This window comes from Charadrius vociferus, unplaced genomic scaffold (assembly GCF_000708025.1).
Source record: "Charadrius vociferus isolate BGI_N301 unplaced genomic scaffold, ASM70802v2 scaffold32, whole genome shotgun sequence".
In the NCBI taxonomy this organism is placed as follows: Eukaryota; Metazoa; Chordata; class Aves; order Charadriiformes; family Charadriidae; genus Charadrius; species Charadrius vociferus.
This window is the reverse complement of record NW_009647856.1, coordinates 9,333,271-9,359,088: the sequence shown is the minus strand read 5'-3', so window position 1 is coordinate 9,359,088 and position 25,818 is coordinate 9,333,271. Positions and strand designations below refer to the sequence as shown.

Below are 25,818 nucleotides of genomic sequence, written 5' to 3'. Positions count from 1 at the left end.
ATATAATTGCTCGGTGTGCAGTTTAGCATGCCCGCCAAAGTAAACATTTCCAGCTTTCCAGAAGATCTTTAATAGTTGCCAGCTGTCAAACCCTGTGTTTTATATCTCATCTAACACATGACAGTTACAGTAGCACGGAGCCCCAGGCACCATGTAGAGACAGTACTTCTGGGCTGGTTTTGCAAAACATATTAAAAAAAAAACAAAACAAACACCTTTGGATTCAACACTTTTTGCTGGGATTCTCCTTGAAGGTACCACAAACAAATATTGGTTTATCTTGTAAGATCAGACAAGCGTACTCTCATATAGTCTCCTAAAGTCTTTCCTTCTAGTCATTACTCAAGGAATACATGCTCACAGGCATAGACGAGCTCTCATATTTTCCTCCTTAATTAACAGGCACAAGATTGGGTTGATTCCCCCTAAACGGGCCGAATAAAATGATGCCCACACATAAACCGTTTATTCACCCTCCTGCTTTCCCACCATCAGAAGCAGGGGCTTAGATAACACCAGACACTGAATTCAGCTCCCCTTGTGCTCAGCTTTCACGTTACAAATAAAGAAGCCCTGTTGACCTCATCCCGCCTTTTTGTCATGTTTGGCCCCAAAGTAACTCTCCTCTTGGGCCATTCAAGCATTCCAAGGTTTTATATTGTCTTCTAAGAGGAACATCTTTGCAAGCCACATGGCATAGCAACTGGGATTTGCTGAATTTAAATTTATGACCCTCATGCAATAATTAAAATAAGCGGGTATAAGCCTGGCATGCTGAGAAGAGGCAGCAAAACAGCTGTTAGTTATAAACTTTTAAAAAGAAAGGATGTTTTATGAGCCTCATCAGAAACATTCTTCACTCTTTCATATAGACAAGAATAAAATTTACACATTAGGCATTCCCTATTGTGACTTAATCCCTGCCCCACACAATGCATTTTTGATCTTGAAACTGCAAATGCAAACTTTAGTAGAGTTGGCGGATTGAAGCGTTGTGTGAAACAAATGGCAGAGAACCAAAACTCGTCGCACGCCACTCCCACCACAACACGGGGCTTCTCAAATCCACGTTCGTGCCGAAAGTCACCGCACAAATCTTCCCAGTTCCCCCAGCCCAGCAGAGCTTGCACATTGCAAGCAAATGAGCCACTGCCTGGGCCATTCGCAAAGCGTTCCCAAATTCACGTTGCTAATTCAAGTGCATCTCAGCTGGGCAAGCAGCCTGGATTCCTCATGGGAAGCTGCCCACATGTCTCTACACAAAGGGTGAAGGTGGCACCGGCGTTTGGTGGCATGACAGCTGGGATGGGGCATGGAGGTGCCTTCTTCCAACTGCGTGGGTGTTTTGGGGTGTCCCAGTACAACGTTGCTTATGGGCAGGGAAGGAACGCAGAGGGTCCTCAGGCTGGATGAGCCAGGAACAGTGGTGGGGAGGACACCGTGGTCCACCAGGTCCCCAAGCAGGAGGTGACATGGGAGACAGCACTGGAGACAGGGCACACACCTCCCTGAGCATCCTCTCACAGCCGTGCGGCCCATCGCACTGCAGCGAGGATGCAACTGTTCGAAACCAGACGGGCACAGCTAGAAATGAGGATTATCTAGAGCCGTCATGATTAATAGCTGTGCAGATTTGGACGGGAAATTAAAGCTGGTGCCTCAGGGCTGAAGCACATCTCTAACTATTAAAAACCAGAGTGAGAAGGAAAGAAAAAGAAAAAAAAAAAAAGATGTGGGAGCAAAATTATCTCCTACTTCGACTACAGGTCCCTGAAGGAGGTTTTTCTGCCTTGTGGCTCATAAGCAAATGAAAATTTTGGTGCAAGGCTCACAGAAAGCCAGCTAGTTGATGGCAACTTTCATATTCGTAGCCCTACATTTTCACAGTTGTATACGATGCCATTGCACAGAATAAGAGACGTTAAAAATAACGTTGGAGAAATCAGTGCTGATCGCTCCCCAGCCCCTAGAAAACACTGACTGCAAGAAATCAGTTCTCAAAATGGAAAGTCCACACAGAAAACTGTGTTTTATACAAACATCTCACTTGTGACCTTTCACGGTGATGTATTAGAGCAACGGCCTTTCTTGCAAAAGTTTAACATAAGCCGCTGAACACTGAATGATATTTATTCATCGCGGTTTCTGTAAGTGAAGGAAAAATGCTTATCTTTTACCTTGAACACTTCCATTGGAAGAGGAAAATTTGCTGCATCATTAAGGGATTTTTCCAGAGCGCATTTCCACTCAGATACAGTCTTCAGAGAATAGATATCTAAAGTGATGACAACAGAAAAAAACAACAAAACCAAGAGGTGACTGTTTGGAAAATCAAACGTTTTTCAAAGACTTAAATTCTGATGTCATAAAAATGGATAGTACAAGTGAAATGAACAGTGTGTATATTCCAAACTGTACAGCGCAGCTAAATTGAACACAAAAGCAACTAGCAGGGGCACGTTTGAGGAAGATTGTGTTTTATATCCTGGAGTAAAACCCAGAAAAATACATGTCCTTCATTTTCTGCTGAAGAAACAAGAACCGTACTATCTCATTACTTGAAAATAACAAAAACTCTCCTTTGATTTTCAATCCTCAAAATACCTGATGTTTTCCACTTTGAGGAGTCTCAGGTCTTCAGCCAGTATTAGTTACATTTCAGCAAAGGCAGAAATACCCTTTACCAAGGCTCCTGTTCATTGGAAAGTCTTTTTTTTATTATTTTTTATTGCAGGGTTGTTTTGGGTTTTTTTTTTTGCAGTGGTTGGGGGTAGGTGTGGGAAGGAACATTTCAGGTAGATCTCTACCCAGACTCATTTATTGGTACCACACTCAAACCAGACAATCACACCAATTCAAAGACTTACACTTATGAATTTTCATCATTATATTTCCAGGCAACATCTTTGTGCAGATTCACATTGCTTTCATAGAGTTTCTTTAAATAGGTTTAATAATATTAAATCATTAGATTAACAAGCCCTTTATGGTTCAGTGCAATGAAATGCCAATGAATCATCAAAGGAAACAATGTAGGAAACAATACTCTGATGAGGAACATTATATTGGATTTAATTCTGCCCTAGAAAACATATTGTTATCCTCCACATAACAAGTTATTGCAGAACATTCATATCAAGGTCTTAAAGAGACAAGATAGGTAGATAGATTGCGACAATTATTAAAATGGAAATGAACATTTACTCAATAATAAACTTGAACCTTGACAGGGGGCGAACAGTGCGAAGCTCTTCTTTTGTCAGTTTGGCTTCACGCACTTACATCACAGTTCAATTTGGCCCAATTTGCATTTAAATTCTGTACACCTAATAACCATATATATTTACCAGCTAGCAAGGATTTACTGCTGTATCTTACAATTCTGAAGGAGGAAATAAAAAATATGTATAAAAAAAGGAATTGGCAAGCACTGTTTTCACCTAGCACTGACGGTACAAGGGAATTTTATGCTCTGATCTCAACAGATTTAAGACCTTATCAAAATAGGATTTGCAGAATCACTCACTGGAAGTGGATATATTTATACTTCCACTATATCAAACCTCGCTACTTCAGAACCGACATCAAGGATATGCATACGAATTTAAACACACTTAAAGGGAAATGTTAACCTTTCAGGGTGGTATTTTTAATTCCTCAAATGTCTGGTTATTAATGGGAATATACATTTCAAGTCTTTGTTTACAGCATGTGCAGCAGTCTCGAGTGTTAAGAAGTGCTCACTTTAACTAATTGTTCATTATTTTATAGCCTTGTTGCTCCGGTTCTCCCTTACTTGCAGGAGCTCTGATCGGCCTGAAGTGCTGAGAGGGAAATCGCTCACCTTGTTTCTTACTTTTTGGTTTAAATCATGCCAAATAGGGCAATACTCAATACAATATATGATTTTGCTCCAAGCTGCAGCCAGCCTGTTGCTTCAACTAAGAAAAAGCCTGAGTTTTGGAAAACCCTGCTGGATGCTTCCCGGACAGAGCAAGCTGAAAACAGACCCTTGTTTTCTACCATGATGGCAGTGAAGCACAGGAAAGAATAAGAAAGTGGTATTTTGGGCAACTTTGCCCCAAAATCAGTGAAAAAAAGCAGTAACTTCTTTGGGCAGTGTTAACAAACTTTGAGAGATAAAAGACAACTCCAGTGGTTTCAATAACCAGCAACCAATACCATATGTGCATTTAATTAGTGGCAGGGAGCTTATGCTGGAAAGTGTATGGACACTAAATCGCACAGTTAAAAGAGCATAAAGCATTTCATTTAAGTGATAGGGTTGCAGGTAATTGAACAAAGTGTACTGTGTCAATTTGTATTTAGGTTAACAAGGAGTGAGCAATTAAAATGACTGCCAATTTGTCTTTAAATAGAAAGTAACATAAAATGAGATGATCTCCTCCTGCATAAGCAGTCGAGGCAAGACCATCAGTGGCTGTGTGTCAAGCAGCCCATGCCAATATGCACTACCAAGGAAGCTTATTTTGGATTCAGATATACATCTGAGGTGGAAAATATGCTATGACCCCTTTGCTTCAGCTAAAAGGACTAACGAGACATACAAAGCCCCCGAAAGTTGCCATTTGGAGAAGACAGCCAGAATACTACTTCCAAAGGACCCTCTTGCACATTCTTGTACATGAAGTGTACAAGAAGGACATGGACCTGCTGGAGTTTGTCCAGAGGAGAGCCACAAAGATGATCCGAGGGCTGGAGCACCTCTCCTGTGAGGACAGGCTGAGAGAGTTGGGGCTGTTCAGCCTGGAGAAGAGAAGGCTCCAGGGAGATCTTATTGCGGCCTTCCAGTACATATAGGGGGCCTACAGGAGAGGTGGGGAAGGACTTTTTACTAGGGCATGTAGCGATAGGACAAGGGGGAATGGCTTTAAACTGGAAGAGGGCAGGTTTAGATTAAACGCTAGGAAGAAGTTTTTCACTTTAAGGGTGGTGAGGCACTGGAACAGGTTGCCCAGAGAGGTTGTTGAGGTCCCATCCCCGGAGGTGTTCAAGGCCAGGATGGACGTGGCCTTGGGCAACCTGGTCTAGTGGGAGGTGTCCCTGTCTATGGCAAGGGGGTTGGAACTCGATGATCTTCAAGGTCCCTTCCAACCTAAACCATTCTGTGATTCTATGAAGTGAGTGCTAGGATGTGGATGGCTTCAGAAAAGAGACCCAAAATACTGTAGACATTTGGATCCATGGGATCTCCTTTATATGAGATGCTCTGCCATCTTGAACAACTGATCTCAAACTGCTGGGCAAGGTGGAACCCAACCTGGCAGGTCCCAGAGATGGATCAACAGAAAAATCACAGCCCAGATGCAAAGGGAAAATAAAGCTGAAGGTGCATATGCAGCATCCAAGTCAAGGGTAGGCAAAGCACTGCAACAACCTGCATAACTGATGTATAACTGAATTGTGAATTCTGTGAATTCTGTGAACTGATGTATAACTGAACATCCTCATTTGATAGCAATTGAACACGCAGCCTGGTTTGGGAGGAGCTGCATGTCCTCAACATCTCTTCGGAGGAGATTCATAACAGCTTTGATATACAGTCTAAGGCTGTTCCTGTTATCACTCAAGGAGTCACCTCAAATGGCTTCAGATGTTCTAGTTAGACAACCAGGTCTGTGTTCATTGCTTTCAACCACCCTGAGTGGAAAAAATAAGCTTATGAAGATGTCACTTCACCTAACCTATCTTAGACATGTCTTAGGCATCCCCTTTTCTCCACTGATCATAAAGGGAAAGCAACAGCTCATGCTGAACTGTCTTTTTGATGCCTACACTACAGCAGGTGAATTTAATCACTGATGTGTAAAAAGCCAACATACTGCCCACACTCTCTCACTGAGAGACACCGCCCCACTGTCTCTCTTTCCTAAGAAGGTCCACACTAGGTCTTTCACACAGCAAAGGCCTTCCTAGTCCTAATCCTATTTGCTATAGAAGTCTCCAGGAGGGATGTAAGTAGGCAAGGATGTGTCCCTAGCACACTCTCCTGGCCTGGGGTCCTTAGGAAATTGCATCCTTTTACAGTTTGTGGTTTAGTAGCTTCATCCCTGAATTTCTTTTGAGCTCTCTGCTCCCACCATCTCATCCCGACAACTCACTACTGCTTGCCTGCCTGTTTGCTCCAAGATTTCTTTTGCAGACTCCTTAATTTGAAACAGATCCCCTTAGACCAGCCACTTGGCTTCTTCCCTTGTTTTCCTCTGGGTCAATGTCTCATATGCTTTACTCATCCATTGTGCTCTATGAACATGTTGATGTTAGGTAGACATCAAATGGCTGATATAGTCCACTATGTCAGAAGTGGAACAACCAGCATTACTCCCTCCAGAAACTCATCAGATTTTCATTTCTGACCAGCTGCTCCTTTAAGTGCAGAGCCTGACAGCTGGGTAGACCAGCAGGGGGAACCAAAGAAAGGTCCCTGGGGGCAGTGTTAGGAGAGGACTGGTGAGAAAATGGAAGGGTTCAGACCCAAAGGGTCTTATCTCAGCGAACTCCTATGAGACCCAACTTAAGGAGTTGTAAAGTGATGACCACCGATTTAAGTCTATGGAAGTCAGGAAGATCTGGATACTGAATTCATTAATAACAATGTTCACTAAAAAGGGAACGACCAGAGAAATGCCAAGGAGAGGAAACAGGTGTCAGATGTAGCCAGACAAGAACAAGAGAAAGAAATTTTAAGAGCCATTAAATGAAGGGGACAGGAGAAGAAACATAAACAACTTCAGCAAATAAAGAGTCCAATAACAAGTTTAGAGATGTGACAACTGAAAAAATGAGAAGAAAAAGACAGGTGGGCGTGTGGGGATTCCATAGAGAAGGAAGCACAAGTAGAAACAGTATGAAATAAACAAAGAGGAAGCACAAATCTCATTTGGGCCATTTCTGTATTGATTCACCAAACCTATACAGGCCAAGAGGGTTCAAAGACAGTCAATGAAAAGGTGTCTCCCTGGAACACAAATACTCTGTAAAATAACTGAGTGAGTGATATTCATGCTCTCCAGCATTCACATCTCATTTAGAAGTGATGGGGAACATTGATTCCTACCTATCAGTGAAGAAAAACACACTCTTCCGAAATGCATTTGAGACCCCACGTTAGACCCAAGACCCAGACAGACTTGTGAACACAACAATTGCGTGTATTGGGGTAACCTCTTTGTGTCGGGTGTGATGGAGAGAAGTAACATCAAAAATACCTACCCAAATGAGGGCTACCTTTCTCTTATCATTTGACACCCATGGAAAAACTTCACCCACAGCGCAAAGAATATAAGGCACAGACCTGGGCAAGTTGTTCACCAACACAGGAAAAGGTGGAACAGGTCTGCTGAGTTAAAAACTGTGCATTAACCAAGAAAGCACCTCATGTCTGAAGGGAAACAGTAGTCCTGAGGCATCCAGCTTGGAGGTGCAGACAGCCAGCAAATAGGGGCCATGGTCCACAGGATTCTGCAAACAGTTTTGTGGCCTCAAGTATAAGCCAGAGCTTTATGAAAAATACAGACGCTGCACACTTTCTGCCCCAAAGAAGACCATGCATACAACAGTCTAAGCTGTCGTGTTCAACCAGACACCTAACTCCAAAAGAAGTCAAGTCAACCAGCTTGAGTCAACCAACTCAGCCAAGTCAAGTCAGAACAATGCAGAACCAAATGCCTTGACTAGAGAGAAAACAAATTGCCCAGAAACTTTCACAAAGTTTTGATCAATATTATTGGTATGGTGGAGATAATTCACCTTCTCAGTCCTACCCTGCTGTAATGGGCTATAACCTGGATAGAAGCACATCTCCAAAGTCAGCCCCAAACCCTGCCAGTGAATGCTTCTGTAAGCGTTTCTCCAGGACGCTTCAAGCAACCCTGAGCCCCTGCTCTGTGTTGTGGTCCCAAGGCTATATCCTGCTTGTTAAGCCTTAGTAATGCTTTGTACGACCCTACACTCAGCCTTTTACTCCTTCTTGTCCTGCTGGTTTGATCCTGCTCCTTTGCCAAACCCAGTCCCATTGCTTGGAGTCTGATTCCACCTAACTCCTAAACTCTGCTCTTGTCCAACCTCCTGGCCCGGCCTGCTTGGGCCTGACTCTTCTACCTGTCTCCTGTCCCTTGAACTTCTCCTACCCCTGGATTTGTGAATTCCAGCTTCTGACCTCGGACTGGCTTAACTGCAGTCCTTATCTCTCTCCATCCAAGCTGGTTTGAACACTAAACTCAACTCTAGAGAGCTTCTTCTCCAAGTTGCAATCTCCTGATGCTGAATCTGATCTGACATACTTCCAAAGACTGCACTCCCTTGAGAAAATGCAGGACAAAAATCTGTAGTCTTTTAAATCTGAAAGACCTCATCTACCCTTACTCAAAGAAATATTAGCTTCTAGCAATAGACACCCCATAACCACTTGATGGGTAGATTGATGTGGACAGGCAGACAAACTCAGCACCCTTCTGACTGGTTAGACAGAGGGCAGGTCTCACTTGGCAGATATACAGCAATATTACAGCTGAATATGTAAGATGTGTGTTAGAGGGACCATGAGGGTCCCAAAACACTTTTTTCAGCCCCAGGAAGTTTCAAGGTGGTCTACTGCTACCTAAGAGAAATGTGTGTGGCCATGGAAAGACAAATGGGCAAGAGGTGAGGGGAAAGCAAATGGAGCCTAGTATATGCTGACAGGTGTCGCCTAGGACTTGATTGGGACAGCAGAAGACTGGTTCCCAGTGATGCCTCCACCAGAACACCTACAGTATGGCCAGGAAGACCTGGCCACTGAAAAGGGCAGGGCAAGCAGGCACATCCTGGAACTATTTCCCATCCGCTCTGCTTCTTGGTGGAAAACTGCACAAAACTGCTTTTATTTGACTCTTCTTCCTTCCAGGAGTGAGCTAAGCTAAACTGAATTTATTAAATAAATTTACTACAGTTTACCTGACCCACTTTGAACCCAAATTAGATGGCTTTCACATGCCATCTGTGTTATAGCTAGAAACTACTGTCAAAGCAATGCGAATGCTGGAGAAGAAGAAAGGGGTTGCACAAGTATTTCAAAACATCAGTAAATGCCACAAAGGGAGATAGTATTTTCAGGAGGTGCTTTACCTGCAGGTGGGTCCATTCTGTATTTATTCTCTTGACACCAACCGACTGGTCGAAGTCTGCAATCCAAGTAAAACAACCACTGGTCATAGGATTCAGTCTCCTCCAATCCCACATAGCGAAGGCGTAATCTTCCTCCAACATTTTCAACCACACTAACTATCCAGTACTGAAAGGGATTCTGGGAATCCTGCAGCTCTATTAAGGAATCAACTGTAATGAGGTCTACAGGGTTTTTTCCTCGCAGAGGCTGTTTGAATAGAAGCAAAACTCCTTATTTTAAACTTTATTTGAAGACTTCTCAAGGAAACAGATGACAGCAGAAGATTATTTTTGTTTTTCACACCATCATCCAAGCGATCAGCAAACAGTCTGTTCTTCTTCTATTTTACCCAATGTCTTCCAAGTGCAAATTCAGAAGTAAAACAGAAAACAACAGTTGTGCTAATTTCTCAACTGACATCATCAACAACAACAAAAAAAGAATAATAAAAGGTGGAACAGCTCATAAGGCACATCCACTTAGGATGCTCCTGAACAACTCAAAGCCCAGTTATACTGGAGGATTTCAAACCAAATTCTCATTGATTGCAGCTGATAAGAACCAATCACAGGACTGGACACTGACATTTACCTAAAAGGCGACTACTTTGGGCATGACCCTGAAATTGCCCCTGATCTTTCCAATCAAAGGCTTTATCTCACTCCTACTGGCACGTAGAGCAAATTATTCCCCACAGCCATGGATGCAAGAGCCTATGGTGGTTACTCCAAAGCCCAAAGCCAATGACAGCTTCCCACCAGTGCAAGTGGTCTTGGAATCAAAGCCCAAGGCACACAGGTTTTGCTGGGTCAAGCCACTGTGCCCAGCAAATGCCAGTGATGGAGGTTATTTCCTTACACACGGTATTTTCTGCGATCCCAGTTCTGCAACCATTTACACGTGCTTAACTTTAGACCTGCAAAGCTGCCAACGGCAGGCTTTAAAAAGCCACAGGATGCTTTGCAGAACAGTATCTTTGGGGCTCAGGGGTTCTGGTTTGTGATTGTCCATCTTTTCTCCACTAACGTAATGGTTAAATTTCTTCTTTTTATTACATGCAAGTTCCAATTCTCATGCAATTTCTCAACTCCAGGGCTTTAAGAGCAGCACTAAAAACACCCCAAGAGTTGGGAGCACTGGTCCCCAAAGGAGATGCTAAAAACAGGCAAACTATATTAAAAACAAGGACTTTTCTTTTTTTTTTTCCTGTGTGTTTGTCCCACTTCTACTTAATTAAATAATAGAAACCTTTCACAGTATTTTTAAAAATATTAATTCTGTAAATCAGAGTCAGCCCAGGATGGTTCTTTCTAGGAGTGGCTAGAAAAAAAGAGAGGAGAAAGCCTTATTTTTCAAAAAATTTCCCTTTCCTATTGAATTTTGAAAGTATTCAAAACTTTGAAATGCAACCGATTTTCACTACAACTCTCTTAATCCAGAAATGCAGGCAACAGAATGAGAATTTGGTAAAAAATGTAATTAAGATTAACTAAAACCTTATCACATGTACAGTTTTAACCAGCTCTGTGATTAATAGGTATTTCTTAGAACAACATATTTGCCATTATAAGCCGCTCCTCTACAGTTTTAGCTACAAGCACCTGTATAATCTCTTCAAATATTATTTCACGGTAAAATGCAGTGTCAGAATTAATAATATAACAGAAATCTAATTTAATGGGGTTTTTTTCCTCTCATACAAACTGCTTCATTGCAACAAACCATTCTTTAACATGAAACAATGGTGTAATGATTTAACTTATTATAATAAATCCCTGGCTGTATAAAAGCGAATATTGCTTCTTTGATTTGTGTGCTAAATTTTAAGCCAATGGGTCGTCACTTACCCCTGAGAACTGAATGGTTATGATTAATAATTGGCTTGCATGAAATATTAACATTTACCATAACACAAGAACTCTTTCTATGCATAGCTAGCAGGTAAAAAGAAAAAAAAATACCAACAACAAAATATCACTACATATTGATTTAACAGTATAACAACAATCTGCAGCACTCACGAACAGCAAATCTGTCGACAGGGGGTGACATACATTGCACGGCACAGACAGCACTAAGCATATATATCGCATAAAACACCACAAAAGGGTCAGAAACTGTTTCAAGACAATGCACTTTTTTCTCTCCCTGCATTTCTGTCTGGGGCTGCCTCTTTCTCTGCCTGCAGAAAGGGAATGGAGAGGTTCGCAATGGCACTGATGTACACCAGGGATGGGTGTTGGACATCACCAAGGTTTTTGCATACGCCACCTGGGAGTGGTCCAGGAACAGGGATGAAGCAGACCTGAGGACGTGCGTTATTTTGGGCGTGCAAGGGCTGTTTGGTGAACACATCGCAGGGAAAAACTATCCCTGATGCTACGCTATTAATTCTCCCTGCCAGGCAGGTCGTACTGCACAGGCACGTGGAAAAAGGATGCAGCTGCAGCAGGTGGGAGTGACTGGGGACAGAGTGATCAAAAATAGTGCCTGGATGAACACTTGCTTCCAAAAAGCCAACATGAGTGCTTACACAAAGGTAAATTGCCTGTATGCCTTTACTCCCGGCCTAAATAGAGAGGGGCAGAGAGAATTATCTCCTGCAGGACGGGCTGTGTCCTCTCCAAATGCCTTCACAGCATCCACAGGGGAGCAGGGCAAGTCCTGAAGGAGAAGGTTCCCTGCTCCCACGGCTTCAGGGTGAATCTGGGATTTTTCTCCAAAATCTCAAGGCAAGCGGAGGCTTCCCCAGGTGCAAGTCACCCTGTGGATACGCTGCACAGGCTGGGCCCTTGGCCATACGGGTACAGCTGAAAAAAACAGCCCCTTTCTTCTCTCCTGACTACCAACAACAGAGGGAACCTCACCCAAATTCCCTGCTAAATCTGGCTGCTGTGTTTAGGTGGAGGGAATGTCCTTGGGGGAGCTATTTCCAAATACACATAAACATGACAGTGGTCCCCATCAACTTACTAAACCCCCTCTTCTTCTTGTGTACTGACCTGAACGTTCAGGTCGCAGGTTTGGTGGATCTAATGGGGCACTAAAGGGGGCACCTCCTTCCTACAGACTTCTCAACTCTCTCCTTCACCACCATCACAGTTTCAACTGGGATGGAGTTGACTTTCTTATGAGCAGCTGGTATAGTGCTATGGTTTAGACTTGGGCTGAAAATGGCGTTGGTAAAACACTGATGGTTTTAGTAGCGAAGCAGTCAAGGCCTTTTCTGCTCCTCACATCGCCCCACCAGCAAGTAGACTGGGGGACACACAAAAAGTTGGGAGGAGACACAGCCGGGACAGCTGATCCCAACTGACCAAAGGAATATTCCATACCATGTGACACCATGCTCAGCATATAAAGGTGGGGTAAGAAGAAGGAAGGGCGGGATGTTCTGAGTTACGGCATCTGACTTCCCAAGTAACCATTACGTGTCATAGAGCCCTGCTTTCCTGGAGATGTGTGAACTCTGCTCTGGTGAGACCCCACATGGAGTACTGCGCCCTGTTCTGGGGCCCCCAACATAAGAAGGACATGGACCTGTTGGACCGAGTCCAGGGGAGCACCACAAAAATGATCCGAGGGCTGGAGCACCTCTCCTATGAGGACAGGCTGAGAGAGTTGGGGCTGTTCAGCCTGGAGAAGAGAAGGCTCCGGGGAGACCTTATTGCGGCCTTCCAGTACTTAAAGGGGCCTACAGGCTGGAGAGTGACTAGTTACAAGGGCATGTAGTGATAAGATGAAGGGGAATGGCTTCAGACTGGAAGAAGGGAGATTTAGAATAGATATTAGAAAAAAAATTTCACTCTGAGGGTGGTGAGACACTGGAACAAATTGCCCAGAGAAGCTGTGGCTGCCCCATCCCTGGAGGTGTTCAAGGCCAGGCTGGATGGGGCTTTGAGCAACCTGGGCTGGTGGGAGGTGTCCCTGCCCACAGCAGGGGGGTTGGAACTAGATCATCTTGAAGGTCCCTTCCAACTCTAACCATCCTGTGATTTTATGATTCTATGATCTGCCTGCTGATGGGAAGTGGTGAATGAATTCCTTGTTTTGCTTTGCTTGTGTATGCAGCTTTTGCTTTACTTATTAAACTGCCTTTATCTCAAACCACAAGTTTTTCCTCACTTTTACTCTTCTGATTCTCTTCCCCATCCCAACCAAGGGAGTGAGCGAACAGCTGCATGGTCCTAGTTGCTGTCTGGGGTTAAACCGCAAGAATCACCCAACCTTTTTTGAGTACCCAACTTTCTAAGTTTCTGCGGCTTAAAGGCAAAAGAAACTCCCCGTCACTGGGTCAGAAGCAGAGCCGGCAGAGTCAAGGCAACATTGCCCCCGACTTTCGGCCAGCGCTGGATCAGACTCCGTTGTCGGCACACAGATGCTGAAAGCACACAGCCCTACATGTCGGGAGCGCAAACACTGCTGCAGCATGCACACCGCGACACCGTATCGGATAGAAACTGCAATCTAATACATACGCCTTCCAGTAAATTTGCAGGTGCAGTCCGAGCGCCGGTCAAATCGTGGATGAGAAACTCTGTCCAGTCCATGTATTTTTCTTTGATTGCTGGGGAGGTTGAGGAAAGAAAATAAATGCTTAGAACTGCAGATGGCAATGGACTTGCCACATGTATTTTAGAGACATCTCCTCGGGGTTTACCAGCTCTAAAGTTTCGGATACAATTGCAATCCAGACCAGGAGAAAATCTGGTTTGTTGTCCAGTTCCCTTGGGCAACCCACACACATGGTTACATCCCAAAATAAGTGAAGGTGTTGCTCCGCTGTAGCCATTGACAGTGATTTACAACAGCGTGGCTTATCATCTCCACCTCTCTCATTCAAAACTGGCCACTGCTTGTGTAACCACTTGTTTTCTGCTTACCACCTACACTCAGATATGATTTATAAAGTCCCTTTGTATGTTCACTAATGACATCAGAGAAAAAAAAAAAAAAGCTGTACAAACTTTCCGTTCCTTAACAGGACAACAGAACTCCAGGTGCTTGGCCCCACAATGCACAAGAATCAACCCGGAAAACATCATATGTCAGCTACCGAGTCAATGCCCTTGCAAAAAAGACTTAAAGAATTTATCAAAAACTTCTACTTCATTAAAAAAAAAAAATTAATAATTTTTGAGAAAAACACTGTAAGCCTGTGTTACTTCAGGGATCCATAGCCACATGGTTTCATAAGGTTTGAACTGAAAGATATAAAAGTTGCCTCCAGGATTGAAATTCTGGTGCAATTCTTGTTGAAATCAGTAAAAGTCGGGCACCAAAAGGCAATTCAGCAAATCTCAGCTTCAGAGATTTAGACACCTCTTCAAGCACATTGTGCAACCAGAAACCAGACTTTAATTCCACCTGCCTGTAAATAGGAATTGAATTACATCAAAAACATTATTACATCCTGAAAAATCTTATTTATATGTTAGACAACCAACAGTAATATAGTTATGTTGCTAACACAGCAACACCTATAGAAGGTGAAAATCAAACATTTGAAAATTAAAATATTTCTCCTGAACAACTGGATACATGATTTAAAGACCATTACCCCACAGGGGAGGCCAGCAAAGGCTGTCATTAACTAGCATAGGTCCAAAATAATTAAATGATAGCAGCCCTCATATTTTGCTCAAAGAAAAGAAGTCCTTTGCTCCACACTTTAGGGAAATACCACATTAGTCAACCAAGAACAATCCAGTCTGAAGCACTCTGTGCTTTCTCACATATCAGGGAGGGATTTCTAAATGTTTTAAAAGCTCGGTGACTGTGACTTCGCAGCCCTTCCCAGAATTGGGTGTCAGCTACCGCAACGCCTTGACAATCCATAACCTGTGCTGTGGGACCTCTGAGAAGGTGCCGTCCTGGTGATTAGAGAATGAGAATTTCAGACTGCAAAGGCAGCAATGTGATCACAAATATTGCCGCTATTACCTCCAGCCAAGGAGACCAAACCTTCTCAAAACGCATCCTCAAGCCATCTGCTGCCAAACACTGAATTAAAGAAATGCAAAGAGGGAGCACTCAGTTTTCCCAAGGACAGTTAGAATCATCGAATGGTTTGGGTTGGAAGGGGCCTTAAAGACCACCTAGTTCCAACCCCCCCTGCCCTGGTCAGGGACACCTCCCACCAGACCAGGTTGCTCAAAGCCCCATCCAGCCTGGCCTTGAACACCTCCAGGGATGGGGCAGCCACAACTTCCCTGGGCAACCTGTGCCAGTGTCTCACCACCCTCGGAGTAAAGGATTTTTTCTAAATACCTAGTCTAAATCTCCCCTCTTTCACTTTAAAACCATTACTCTTCGTCCTATCACTACATTCCTTGATACAGAGTCCCTCCCCAGCTCTCCTGTAGCCCCTTTGGGTACTGGAAGGGGCTACAAAGTCTCCCCAGAGCCTTCTCTTCTCCAGGCTGAACAACCCCAACTCTCTCAGCCTGTCTTCACAGGAGAGATGCTCCAGCCCTCTCACCTATATTCGTGGCCCTCCTCTGGGCCCACTCCAATAGGTCCATGTCCTTCTTATGTTGGGGGCTCCAGAGCTGGACACACATACTCATGGTTAGGCTTGCTTCCCATGTGGGTGCTTGGCACACTTGGAACTTTGGCCCATACTCAGTTTATACCCTAAATACCTAATGCAATCCATACAGTTGGCCACAGACTAAGACAGAAGCCATGGCCAGCAGACCGTACATCAGACCTCGTTTCTGAGTTGTGCTCATTCCCCAAAACCCTGTTCCCCCAATACCACCTGAACTACACATTCAGTTTATAGATCTAAATGACTTTGAAAGTGTATTTAAGTGTATTTAGAATTAGCAAACCTGAACCTTTATAAAATAACGCTTAAGTTATCCTGGAACCACTCTAAGTCTTTTGCAGCACAGATTTTGCATGATTTCCACAAGATTTATGATCATTACATTACTTAAGATGAAGGAATGGCCTGAGAAGAAATGGCTTATACATGGCGCTTTCTCTCTCAACGTTTCTGTTGTGTACACCTCATCAGTTCCTGTCCACCTACATTAGGATAAAGAAAACAAGCTTAAATTTGGCACCAGCGAGAAGACAGTAATTGCTGTAATGAATGAGACTGAAGTCCCTCTAGTTCAGACTTCTGCCTCTCGCTGCGAACAGCACTGGGTGCATCAGAAAAAGGTGCAAGTTGAACTTCATTTTGGCTCATACCCACAAAGTTGTCAGCCAAATTTTGAATGCCAGAGCTTCATTACTAAGGAATGACAAATGTGATAAAAAGAACACAGTTCGAACTTTCAAAGCTGGCAGGAGGTGTGTTGGGGGGGGGGAAGAAATAGGATTTTCAAAGTTGACAACAGATTTCAGGGGCCTCCATTTCCAGATGCCCGATTTGAGATGTCTTAACGGTGCCCGATTCACAGATCTTGCTGTCAGTCAGTTCCCCTTCTAATGCCTCTCAAAAAAAAAAAAAACCAACAAATCCCTTGTCGTTTTTAAAAGACTTGCACCTCACAGCTTTTTGACACCTAAATAAGATGGGACCCCTCTCCACATTCAAATCCGGATTACGGGCTTCCAAAGTCCAAAAGTGCCAAAGCTACCTCTGTTTTCAGACTAAACAGACTCATATGAAAAAACAAGCTACCCTCCCTTTACTGAGTGGTTTCGGAGCAGTCCTCCCCAAACAAGTCTAATATCTGGTGTTTTGCTTTATTTTATTCTTCGATTTGGGTGCAGATAAAGGGACTCTGAACACCTTTGAGAGGGCACAGATTGCACTGGAAGTTTTAGGAACAGGATTTGCGCTTTTTTCTGTGCCTATAGAGCGCAATCAGCCTTCTCGGTACTACAGTTCAAGTCATTACAATGCAAATATTAATTTTTAGTAGTAATGGAGTGAATCTGAATCATCACGATGTGCAAAAAGCCTTCGAGGACCAAGCAAAACGTTAAACAAGAGTATTCAAACAAAGGGAAATCCGCTGGGTAAATGAGAATAGCTGACAGTGTATTGCACGGGTGCCCAACCTGAGCATCCATCTCAAGAAATGCTGGTGCTTTGCTGGTGTATCAGACTCGACACCTGTGAACTGAAGCACTGATTTTCAATCACTAATTCACATTTTCACTTGTTTGCTACAGGAAAAGACCCAACTGAACCTCTCCTACTGCAGACAGGCTGGAAGAACTCTGCTTTTAGAGCTCATCTGCAGCTGGCTGGCCAGCCGGTGGGACAGGAAGGTGGACAGGACAAAGGATCCTGTTCAATGGGGATCCCAAGCTGCATTAGTATTGCTATTTTCAAAATATTTTTTCCTTCCTTAAATAACCCCAGTGAGTCAGGAGTGGTTCATGGGGCTCAGATATCCATGTTTCTTCTAACTTTCAATGGATCCATCTTCCCAGAAGACCCCTGTAAACTTCCCCCACTCAGAACCTGTCAAGCTGAATGTAGCTCCAGGATCTCAGCTAACGTCTGTGGTGCCATGGGAGGCAGGGGAAACACACACACAACAAACAAAGCAAAAGAAACCTCATCAATCCTTTCAAAAAGAACCATTTCACGCAGGGAGTTAAGTCCTTCTTCAAAAGCCAAAAGCCACAGAGGATGAAAATGCGTCCTTCAGACCTTCAAATGGAAATAGTCTGATGACCCCCGTCAACCACAAAGTGGTATGGCCAGACACAGTAATTTATAAGCGCTCGACTAATGTCAACGTAATTCGTACCACACTAGCTCTCACTGAGCTGCATAGACTCCAAAGGTGATAAGAAGTCTTCATAGTAGAAAGTCCCTGGTACTTCTGCCTGGACAGCATAGGAGGAAACATCCCTCATTCTTCATAATCCAGGGAGCTGACAAAACTGGGAGGAAGACTTTTACCAATGTGTAAAATCTCCTCCAAGCAGATGTAAGTACTGAAAGGTACCTGTCCCTTTGCACACCCACCCTTCCCTCAGCAGGCACAGCTCATCTGGGAAGATGGCACCTTGGAAAGGGACTGTCACCCACCCGACAATGGGGCTCCAAATAGACCCAATGAAAAGAAAGCATTTGAGATATTCTAATTACAGTGAGGCTACTTTGGAAATTATATCCAAAGCAGTGATGGCTTGCTTGACCAAGACAATTTCTTTGAGGAAGAATTTTTTCACTTTGAGTGTGGTGAGACCTTGGCACAGGTTGCCCAGAGAAGCTGTGCCTGCCCCATCCCTGGAGGTGTTCAAGGCCAGGTTGGACGGTGCTTGGAGCAACCTGGTCTAGTGGGAGGTGTCCCTGCCCATGGCAGGGGGGTTGGAACTCGATGATCTTCAAGGTCCCTTCCAACCTAAACCATTCTATGATTCTATGAACAGTAACATAATCACACTGATTGGTCCTCTAGAGCACGAGGCTTTGATGCTCTATGAGGACACAGCTTGGCCAGAAGTTCCACTATCGCTACGAGCAACAGACCCATCTTAGTGCCAGTCCCATGGTCCTGCACAGGGTCTGCTGTGCAGAGAGGTGACCAACGTGAGATTGCACAATGTTCTGAGACCCTGGGGGCCGACTGCCATCAAATTTATCACAGCAAGTAGAAATGACTCAAGAGAAGTAGAAACACGGTAACAGAAAAAAAGACTCAGTTTTGCGATCCCACTGACGCAAAGGCCACAGCGTGAGCTGAACCGAACGATTAAACACTAGATAATCCAGAGAGGAGACAGGTATCGGCAACACTCTCACTGTGGAAAAAGCATCGGTCAGAGCTTGCACCATATTAGACACAGCCTAGTCCAAACACAAGGCACGCACCGCATAAAGAGATGCTCCCAAAATGCCAGTGCTTTTGTAACTACTTTTTTTTCCAGGTTTAGCAGGCAACACCACAGCCCCGTCTGGAGCTGCAGCTTGTGTAGGCAGATGTGCCGGTTTCCTTTGGATCGGGTTCAGGTTATCTTGGAGCCAGCATGGGTGGTTGTTTTCACACCTCTGCAGCTCCAAAGCCAAAGGCTTTAAAGCATCCTCCTGCCATAAAAATGCCACAGAACCACCTGCCTTAGAGCAAAGCAGCCCAAAACAGAGACCAGATCTGCACGTTGCTGGGCCAAGGTGTACCCGCAGCAGAGCCAATAGTTCTGCTCCAGATTGCACTCATGCAGGAAAATCCATCTGGATCTAGATCACTAAAGCAAGCCCTGAGAAAGATCCCACATTTCTCTCCCCAGTTCCTGTAGTGATGCGCCAATTCCCAGAGTCAGGATCAGCCCGATCTGGGATGGTTGAGGCTGAGCCAAGGCTTTGCCTCCTCCTAAGAGACCACAGTGAAATTATCCACACCTGCAAAAGTAAAAACCAAGTACCCCTGCTTCGCAGCAGTCTTTGCAGCACACTACCTTTGTGTTTCCCGCAGGAAAATGCAAAGCCCTCCTGCCTCCTTCAATGAAAAATATTCATTTCAGAGAGCAGCTTCTAGTTTGGCAGATATTACAGCGGATTCTTAAATTAGAAAGAAGAAGGACTCTTCTACATTAAGACTATTTATTTCCGCAGAAGTATGGGTTATAAAACTGAGCTCCCCTTCCACAGGGCGGAACTTCATCAAAACCTTCATCGGAACCTCATCAAAAAACGGATTGCGTTCCAATCGCCCTCAAATAATAATAATTCTTCCCACTTCTTTCTCTCCTTGACTCACCCTGCCCCCAACCTCTCTTGACTCCCATCCCTCTCTCTCCTTTCCACTCCCTGCCGTTTTCTCACTTTTACTCATTCATCTCATTTTCCCAAGCAAACGACTCCAGACTGTGGCTGGACCTGACTGCTCCAAACCCGGCCACTGCCACCGCAGCTGAGGACCAGGGTCTGCTCCAGCCTGGGCAGCAGTTGAAGCGCAAAGCACCATTAGCATCCCTCACCATACACCAAGTTTTCACCACCAGCCGTTCACAACCAGCCCTTTCCCTTTGCGCTGGGACCACAAAAGCCATGCAAACAGTGGTCAAAAAAGGCCAGTGCGCTGCAACCACTGCATCCCCATCATCCCCATGGACAGCCAGGACAGCTGCTTCATTCCCAGTGCACAACCGTCTGCCCCCGCGATCCTGTAAATCTCCATGCCCTGCCTCAGCCACAGAATATAATGGGTTCAGATTTATCTGCCTCTCTAGAGAAATAAGAGATTAAAAGAACATTTACAGTCCCATGAAAGCACTGAGTCACAGGCGCTCCATTCAATGAATATGAGATACTATTATCACATTACCAACTCCTGGGATTTTATCTAGTCTCCTATTAGTTGCTGTTTTTCCTAAAGCCACTTCTCCCAGGGTCATGGGTTTATATGAAAATCCTTATTTTGTTTTGTCTTTTTTATTATTTTTTTTTTTCAAGAACAGTACACTGCAAAGCACAGGAAAAACCTTGAAATCTGAAAGACTGAGAAGACAATGGAAAGAACATGCACTTTTTCTTTTTTATTTTCCCCTTTTTACGATTTGTTTTTCCCCCCCAAGCCCCTCCCTTGCCTGACAAGAGCAAGACTCAGGAATTTGAACTGCCACATTCAGTAAAATAAATGAATAGAAGCACAAATACCTTATGTGGTTACAGCACCTAAATAAGCTACTCCTCACAAACACCTTTACGTACCCCATGGATACCCATGCCCTTCCCAGCCACAAGGGAAGGCATGAGAAGCACAAACAGAGGTTGAGTGGGCCAAGTCCATGCTTCCAGCCTCCAGGAACCAGAGAGCAAGTAGTGTGCCACTACTTCAAAATAATACGTAAAGCATGATCATGGAACCACAGAATAGTTTGGGTTGGAAGGGACCTTTAAAGGTCATCTACTCCAAACCCCCTGCAATGAGTAGCGACATCTTCAACTAGACCAGGATGCTCATCCAACCTCATTTTGAATGTTTCCAGCGATGGGGCATCTGCCACCTCCCTGGGCAACCTGGGACAGCGTTTCACCACCCTCACCATAAAAAAGTTCTTCCTTGTATCTAGTCTAAATCTACACTCTTTTAGTTTAAAGTCATTATCCCTTGTCCTGTCACAACAGGGCCTGCTAAAAAGTCTGTCCCCATCTTTCCTGTAGGCCCCCATTAGGTACTGGAAGAGACCATAAGGTCTCCCTGGAGCCTTCTCTTCTCTCAGCCTGTCCTCATAGCAGAGGTGCTCCAGCCCTCTGATTATCTTTGTGGCCCTCCTCTGGACTCACTCCACATGTCCCTCCTGTACTGAGGGCTCCAGAGCTGGACACGGTACTCAAGGTGGGGTCTCACCAGAGTAGAGCAGAAGGGAAGAATCACCTCCCTCAACCTGCTGGCCACGCTGCTTTGGATGCAGCCCAGGATGCAGTTGGCTTCCTGGGCTCTGAGCACACATTGCTGGCTCATGCCCAGCTTTTCATCCACCAGTACCCACAAGTCCTTCTCCGCAGGGTTGCTCTCAGTCCCTTCATCTCCCAGACTGTATTGATACCAGGGTTTGCCCTGACCCACATGCAGGACCCTGCACTTGGCCTAGTCAAACCTCACGAGGTTCATACAGGTCCACTTCTCGAGCCTGTCCAGGTCCCTCTAGATGGCATCCCGTCCCTCAGGAGTGTCAACCGCACCACTCAGGTTGGTGTCATCAATAATAATACAAAATAACACATAATGCAGGACTGAACACCTGTGTCTATCTACCTACCTAGCATTTGAGCACATGGAGTACAAGCTTGCAGATATGAGGACAACCTAACACTAGTCCATCTGAGAGGACCCGAGCTGCTGCCACAAGTAACAGGGCCTGAGACAAGTAATAACATCAAATTATATTCATTTTTGTCCTTACTTTAAAAAATAAAATCATTAGAAAAAAAATGTTTTTCATGGTGGTTTTTTTTTCTTTTTAATAACCCAGGATCACCAGCAACCTGTCAACACCTCTACTGGAGAATCCCCACTGGACCATCAACCTCTAAACAAAAGAGTTTCAATTTTCTCATGTATGAAGTGCAGAACAGCATCTTAAAAACCTTTATAAAATGGTTTAAAATCTTCGGGATAAATCTGCTAAGTGACAACACTCTCATTATGGCAACTATTCTTATTATTAAAAATTTAACTCCTTCCTAGCATTGGACGGAATAAAAATGGTTCACAAAAAGGAATTATAGCTGGACAGCACCCAGACAATCCTTGCTACTACATTATGAAATAAACTAAATATCAAGATGTAAAAAAAATAAATTTTCTAAACAAGTAATTCAGGATATTCAAAAGTTTATATACAGATATTCTATAGATATTTAAGATATGCAGTTTTTGAAAAGGTAAATCGCATACTGCAAAAATATAGAAACCTTATGAAATTGGTATTTTCTTTATTTTTAAAGTTGTCACACATTTGATGCAATATTTATATGCTACAAAAGTCTTAACATATAAATGTTATAACTATGTTATAAAGGTCTAACCGATAGAGTCAAAATGAGATGTCTTTATATCAAAATAACATAGAATGCTAAAACAATTTGTTTAGACTTCACCCATCAAAACAATTTGTCAAAAGTGACATGTTCTCACAAAATATTTCCATTTAGATAAAACAGCATTTTGACAGAAAATGGTTGAATCCAAACATTCTCATTTGGCTTGCTGAACTATGTATGTCCTTCTGAACCAGACTGGATGCAGAAATGGGATGGGGTGTGAGTGCTGTCCCTGCTCCAGGATCCTCCTGGATCCTGGAACTCCTAAGCAAAGGGCTCAGGCTGTGTCTACGATGCTTTTGAACCATCCCCAAGTCCTTCAGGGCAGGGAACATCCTCTGCTACATACCCTACAAAGCCTAGTACAAGATCCCCCATTAGGAATTTCCAAAATAAAATAAATCAAAAAATCATTTTAAAAAACCTACTTAGTGATTTAATGGCTTTTTCTATAAAAATGACTGTTCATTTTGGATTCTTTTGTGGGCTGCCTGGAAAAAGCCAAATAGAGCTAGAGACATCTTCAAACAACTTTCTTGCTTAAAACTTCAAACAACCTTCTGTTCTCACACCAGAGTTCTGTGGTTTGAATTGGATCACAAAGTAATGAAAGTGCAGTGGGGGGGGGGGGGGGAAAGTGCAGAAAAAGCTGTTGATCTGATTTCCTGATGATGCAGCCCATAAATATCAAGAGATACCAACTTCAGAGCTCAGACATCACCTTCTATACACCTGTCTTAAATATGGAAAGCCTTCAAAGAAAAAAATTCTATATAGGGGATTTTCATGGAAACGAGAAGTTATAAGCAACTGTCCATCAAAGAATACATGTGCTCAAAATACATTCCTGGAATCAGCAGCACATTGTAGTCCCATTCATATGAATTTACAACAGATTAATAAACAGATGTTAGAAGTGTGAAATCTGTAGGAGAATAAGTAGCTCTTGTATACTGCTAGAAGATGCCGCTTCAAGCTATCGATTGATCTACCACCTCTTATAACTGTTAATTATCTAATATTTTTTTATAAATAAAACTGAAAATGTGTAAACTTCAAATTAATCTCATTTGTTTAGCCCACATGACCTACTTCATATAATAAAAATACCCCACAGGATTTTTTAATTGTCTTTAAAACACTTGGTGAGCTCTGTTTTTTCAGGCTACCCAAAACACCCTCATCCCAGTCCTAAGAGAAGACCACCCACGCTGCATTTTCTATGCTCTTGACCCAAGAAAGGGCCATTGCAGAGACTTTAATCAAATTCTGCATGCAAGAGCACACCTTGATTAGAAAATGTAAAGAGAAGTAAAACCGAAGAAGGGCACAAACACATGCTTTAGGTTTTCACATGAATTCCCTTACGTTTTTTTTCTATGCAATTACAATGAATTTCAGCATAATGCGACTGTTATCCTTCCTGCTGCCGTTCAAGGTTTCCAGAAAGGATCCACTTATATTCTCTCAGTCAAAACGAGCAAATTCACATGCAAAAAAAAAAATGTTTCATTGTCCACAGGAGACTTTACTTCCCAACATCCTTTGAGCCCTTCACAGACATACACACTATTCCCCTTGGGTTTCTCTAGTCCTTAATTAACTGTTATCTTTTTAACACTAAAAAAGCAGCGGGTGGTTTGGGAGTTCCTTTTCATTTCTTGAAGCTTGCTGTGGCCTGGGCTACGTCTCCAACCCAGCTGTGGGAACTACAGGTGGAAGAATGAAAGGACGTGGATGTGGGATGCTGTTGGAGAAAAACGCGCGTGTGTGTGTGCAGCCAGGTTGAGCGGATGCTATTGCAATGAAGTCACTTTTTTGAATGATGCAAGATCCCACAGCAATCCTCTCCAGTAACTCACTGCAGCTCAGGAAGCCCAGCAAGACACTTTGCCAAGCGAGAAATAAATGGCCAAAGGGTCACCACCAGCAACTGCTGAGGTACCTCCACACAGTAGGTTCAGCTGTCCTCACCCCCAACGCAACTTTACAGAAACAAACACGCTCTCCTTGAGAGCCCGCTGCTGTGGCTTTCTGCTTACAAGTTAAACTGGCCAAGATCAGAAGAGAAATTTGCCTAATAAATCCCAACAGCGCGGTGACCTGTGTGCCATTAACCCGTATCAGCCTGCCTTGATTGACTGAGTACAACGGCCTCAGGTACCCATCCTGTGTGCAAGCTGCAGTAAATGATCTACTCATAAGTACTGTGATTAATTACTTCCCTTCAGTTAAAGTCAATACTCTACTTGCACTGGATTATTTAAAATAAAGAAAAAGGGATAAAAAGGAGAGGTGTGTTGATAATGGGAAGCGACTTTGCTCTATCTTGGTGGCGTTATCTATCAATTGCAATCAGATTATGTAGATAAAGAACAGCAGCAAATTTATCAGCTCTGTTTGCACTTGTCACGTCCCTTCGCTGCGAGAAGACTTCGGGCAAGCACAGCCAGGGACCAGCGAGGTGCAGCACCGCTCTCCCTGGGGAGTACAGGAACCAGGGCGGAGGGAAAGCAAGACGCGAGTGGGAGACGGCAAGAGGAGAAGGAAACTCAAGGAAACTCACCTCTTCCCACCCTCAGCCTCGCAGGGGTACAACCAGTCCATTCACCTGATCTCTCAACACAAATGCAAGTCACCTGCGGCCATCCAGCCTCAGCAGGGAGGCATTCAACTCGTCAGAGTATTTACCATGCATAACCCCATCTCTGTATTTTTTTAAGGTTTGGTTTTTTTTTTTAACATTAATTTCACCTGGACCGCAATTCTGAAACCTTGCCATCCAGACTTGGGACCAAACGATGGGTGAACTGGGAAGACCAGCCGCCTGGCAACTTACTCGGGAACACCAAAGATCCTCCAGACACAAACATTTTTACTTGGGTCAGTTAACTGTTCTCTTTTATCTGCAGGCATGAATGAAGGCTGATTATTCTGATTTTGCTACAGTATCCAATGTGGTAAAAAAGGGATGACCTTACTCTTGGCTACCTATGCAATAAATTAGGAGGAAACCTGATACATCACTACACAGGTCACAGCGTTTCACTCAGAGCAAGCGGTTTCTGCTTCTCCAAAACTTCTTCCCTTCATTCTTACCTAAACAGAGGTTGTACGCTCTTTACGCATAGCAAAAACATTGCTCCCTGCCCAATTCAATTCTAGGCACAAGGTAACTAAATCACAC

The 25,818-nt window shown here is 43.8% G+C and overlaps 1 protein-coding gene across 1 annotated transcript in view; it reads right to left on the bottom strand.

Moving 5' to 3' along the window:
* Positions 1 to 25,818, bottom strand: part of SFMBT2 (Scm-like with four mbt domains 2) — a 105,474-nt gene that overhangs the window by 52,693 nt on the left and 26,963 nt on the right. The window contains exons 4-6 of the mRNA XM_009882959.1: positions 13,645 to 13,733; positions 9,127 to 9,373; positions 2,178 to 2,275 (exon numbers count right to left, since the gene is read on the bottom strand). Coding sequence (XP_009881261.1) covers positions 2,178 to 2,275; positions 9,127 to 9,373; positions 13,645 to 13,733 — 434 coding nt within the window. The remainder of the gene's footprint in view (positions 1 to 2,177; positions 2,276 to 9,126; positions 9,374 to 13,644; positions 13,734 to 25,818) is intronic.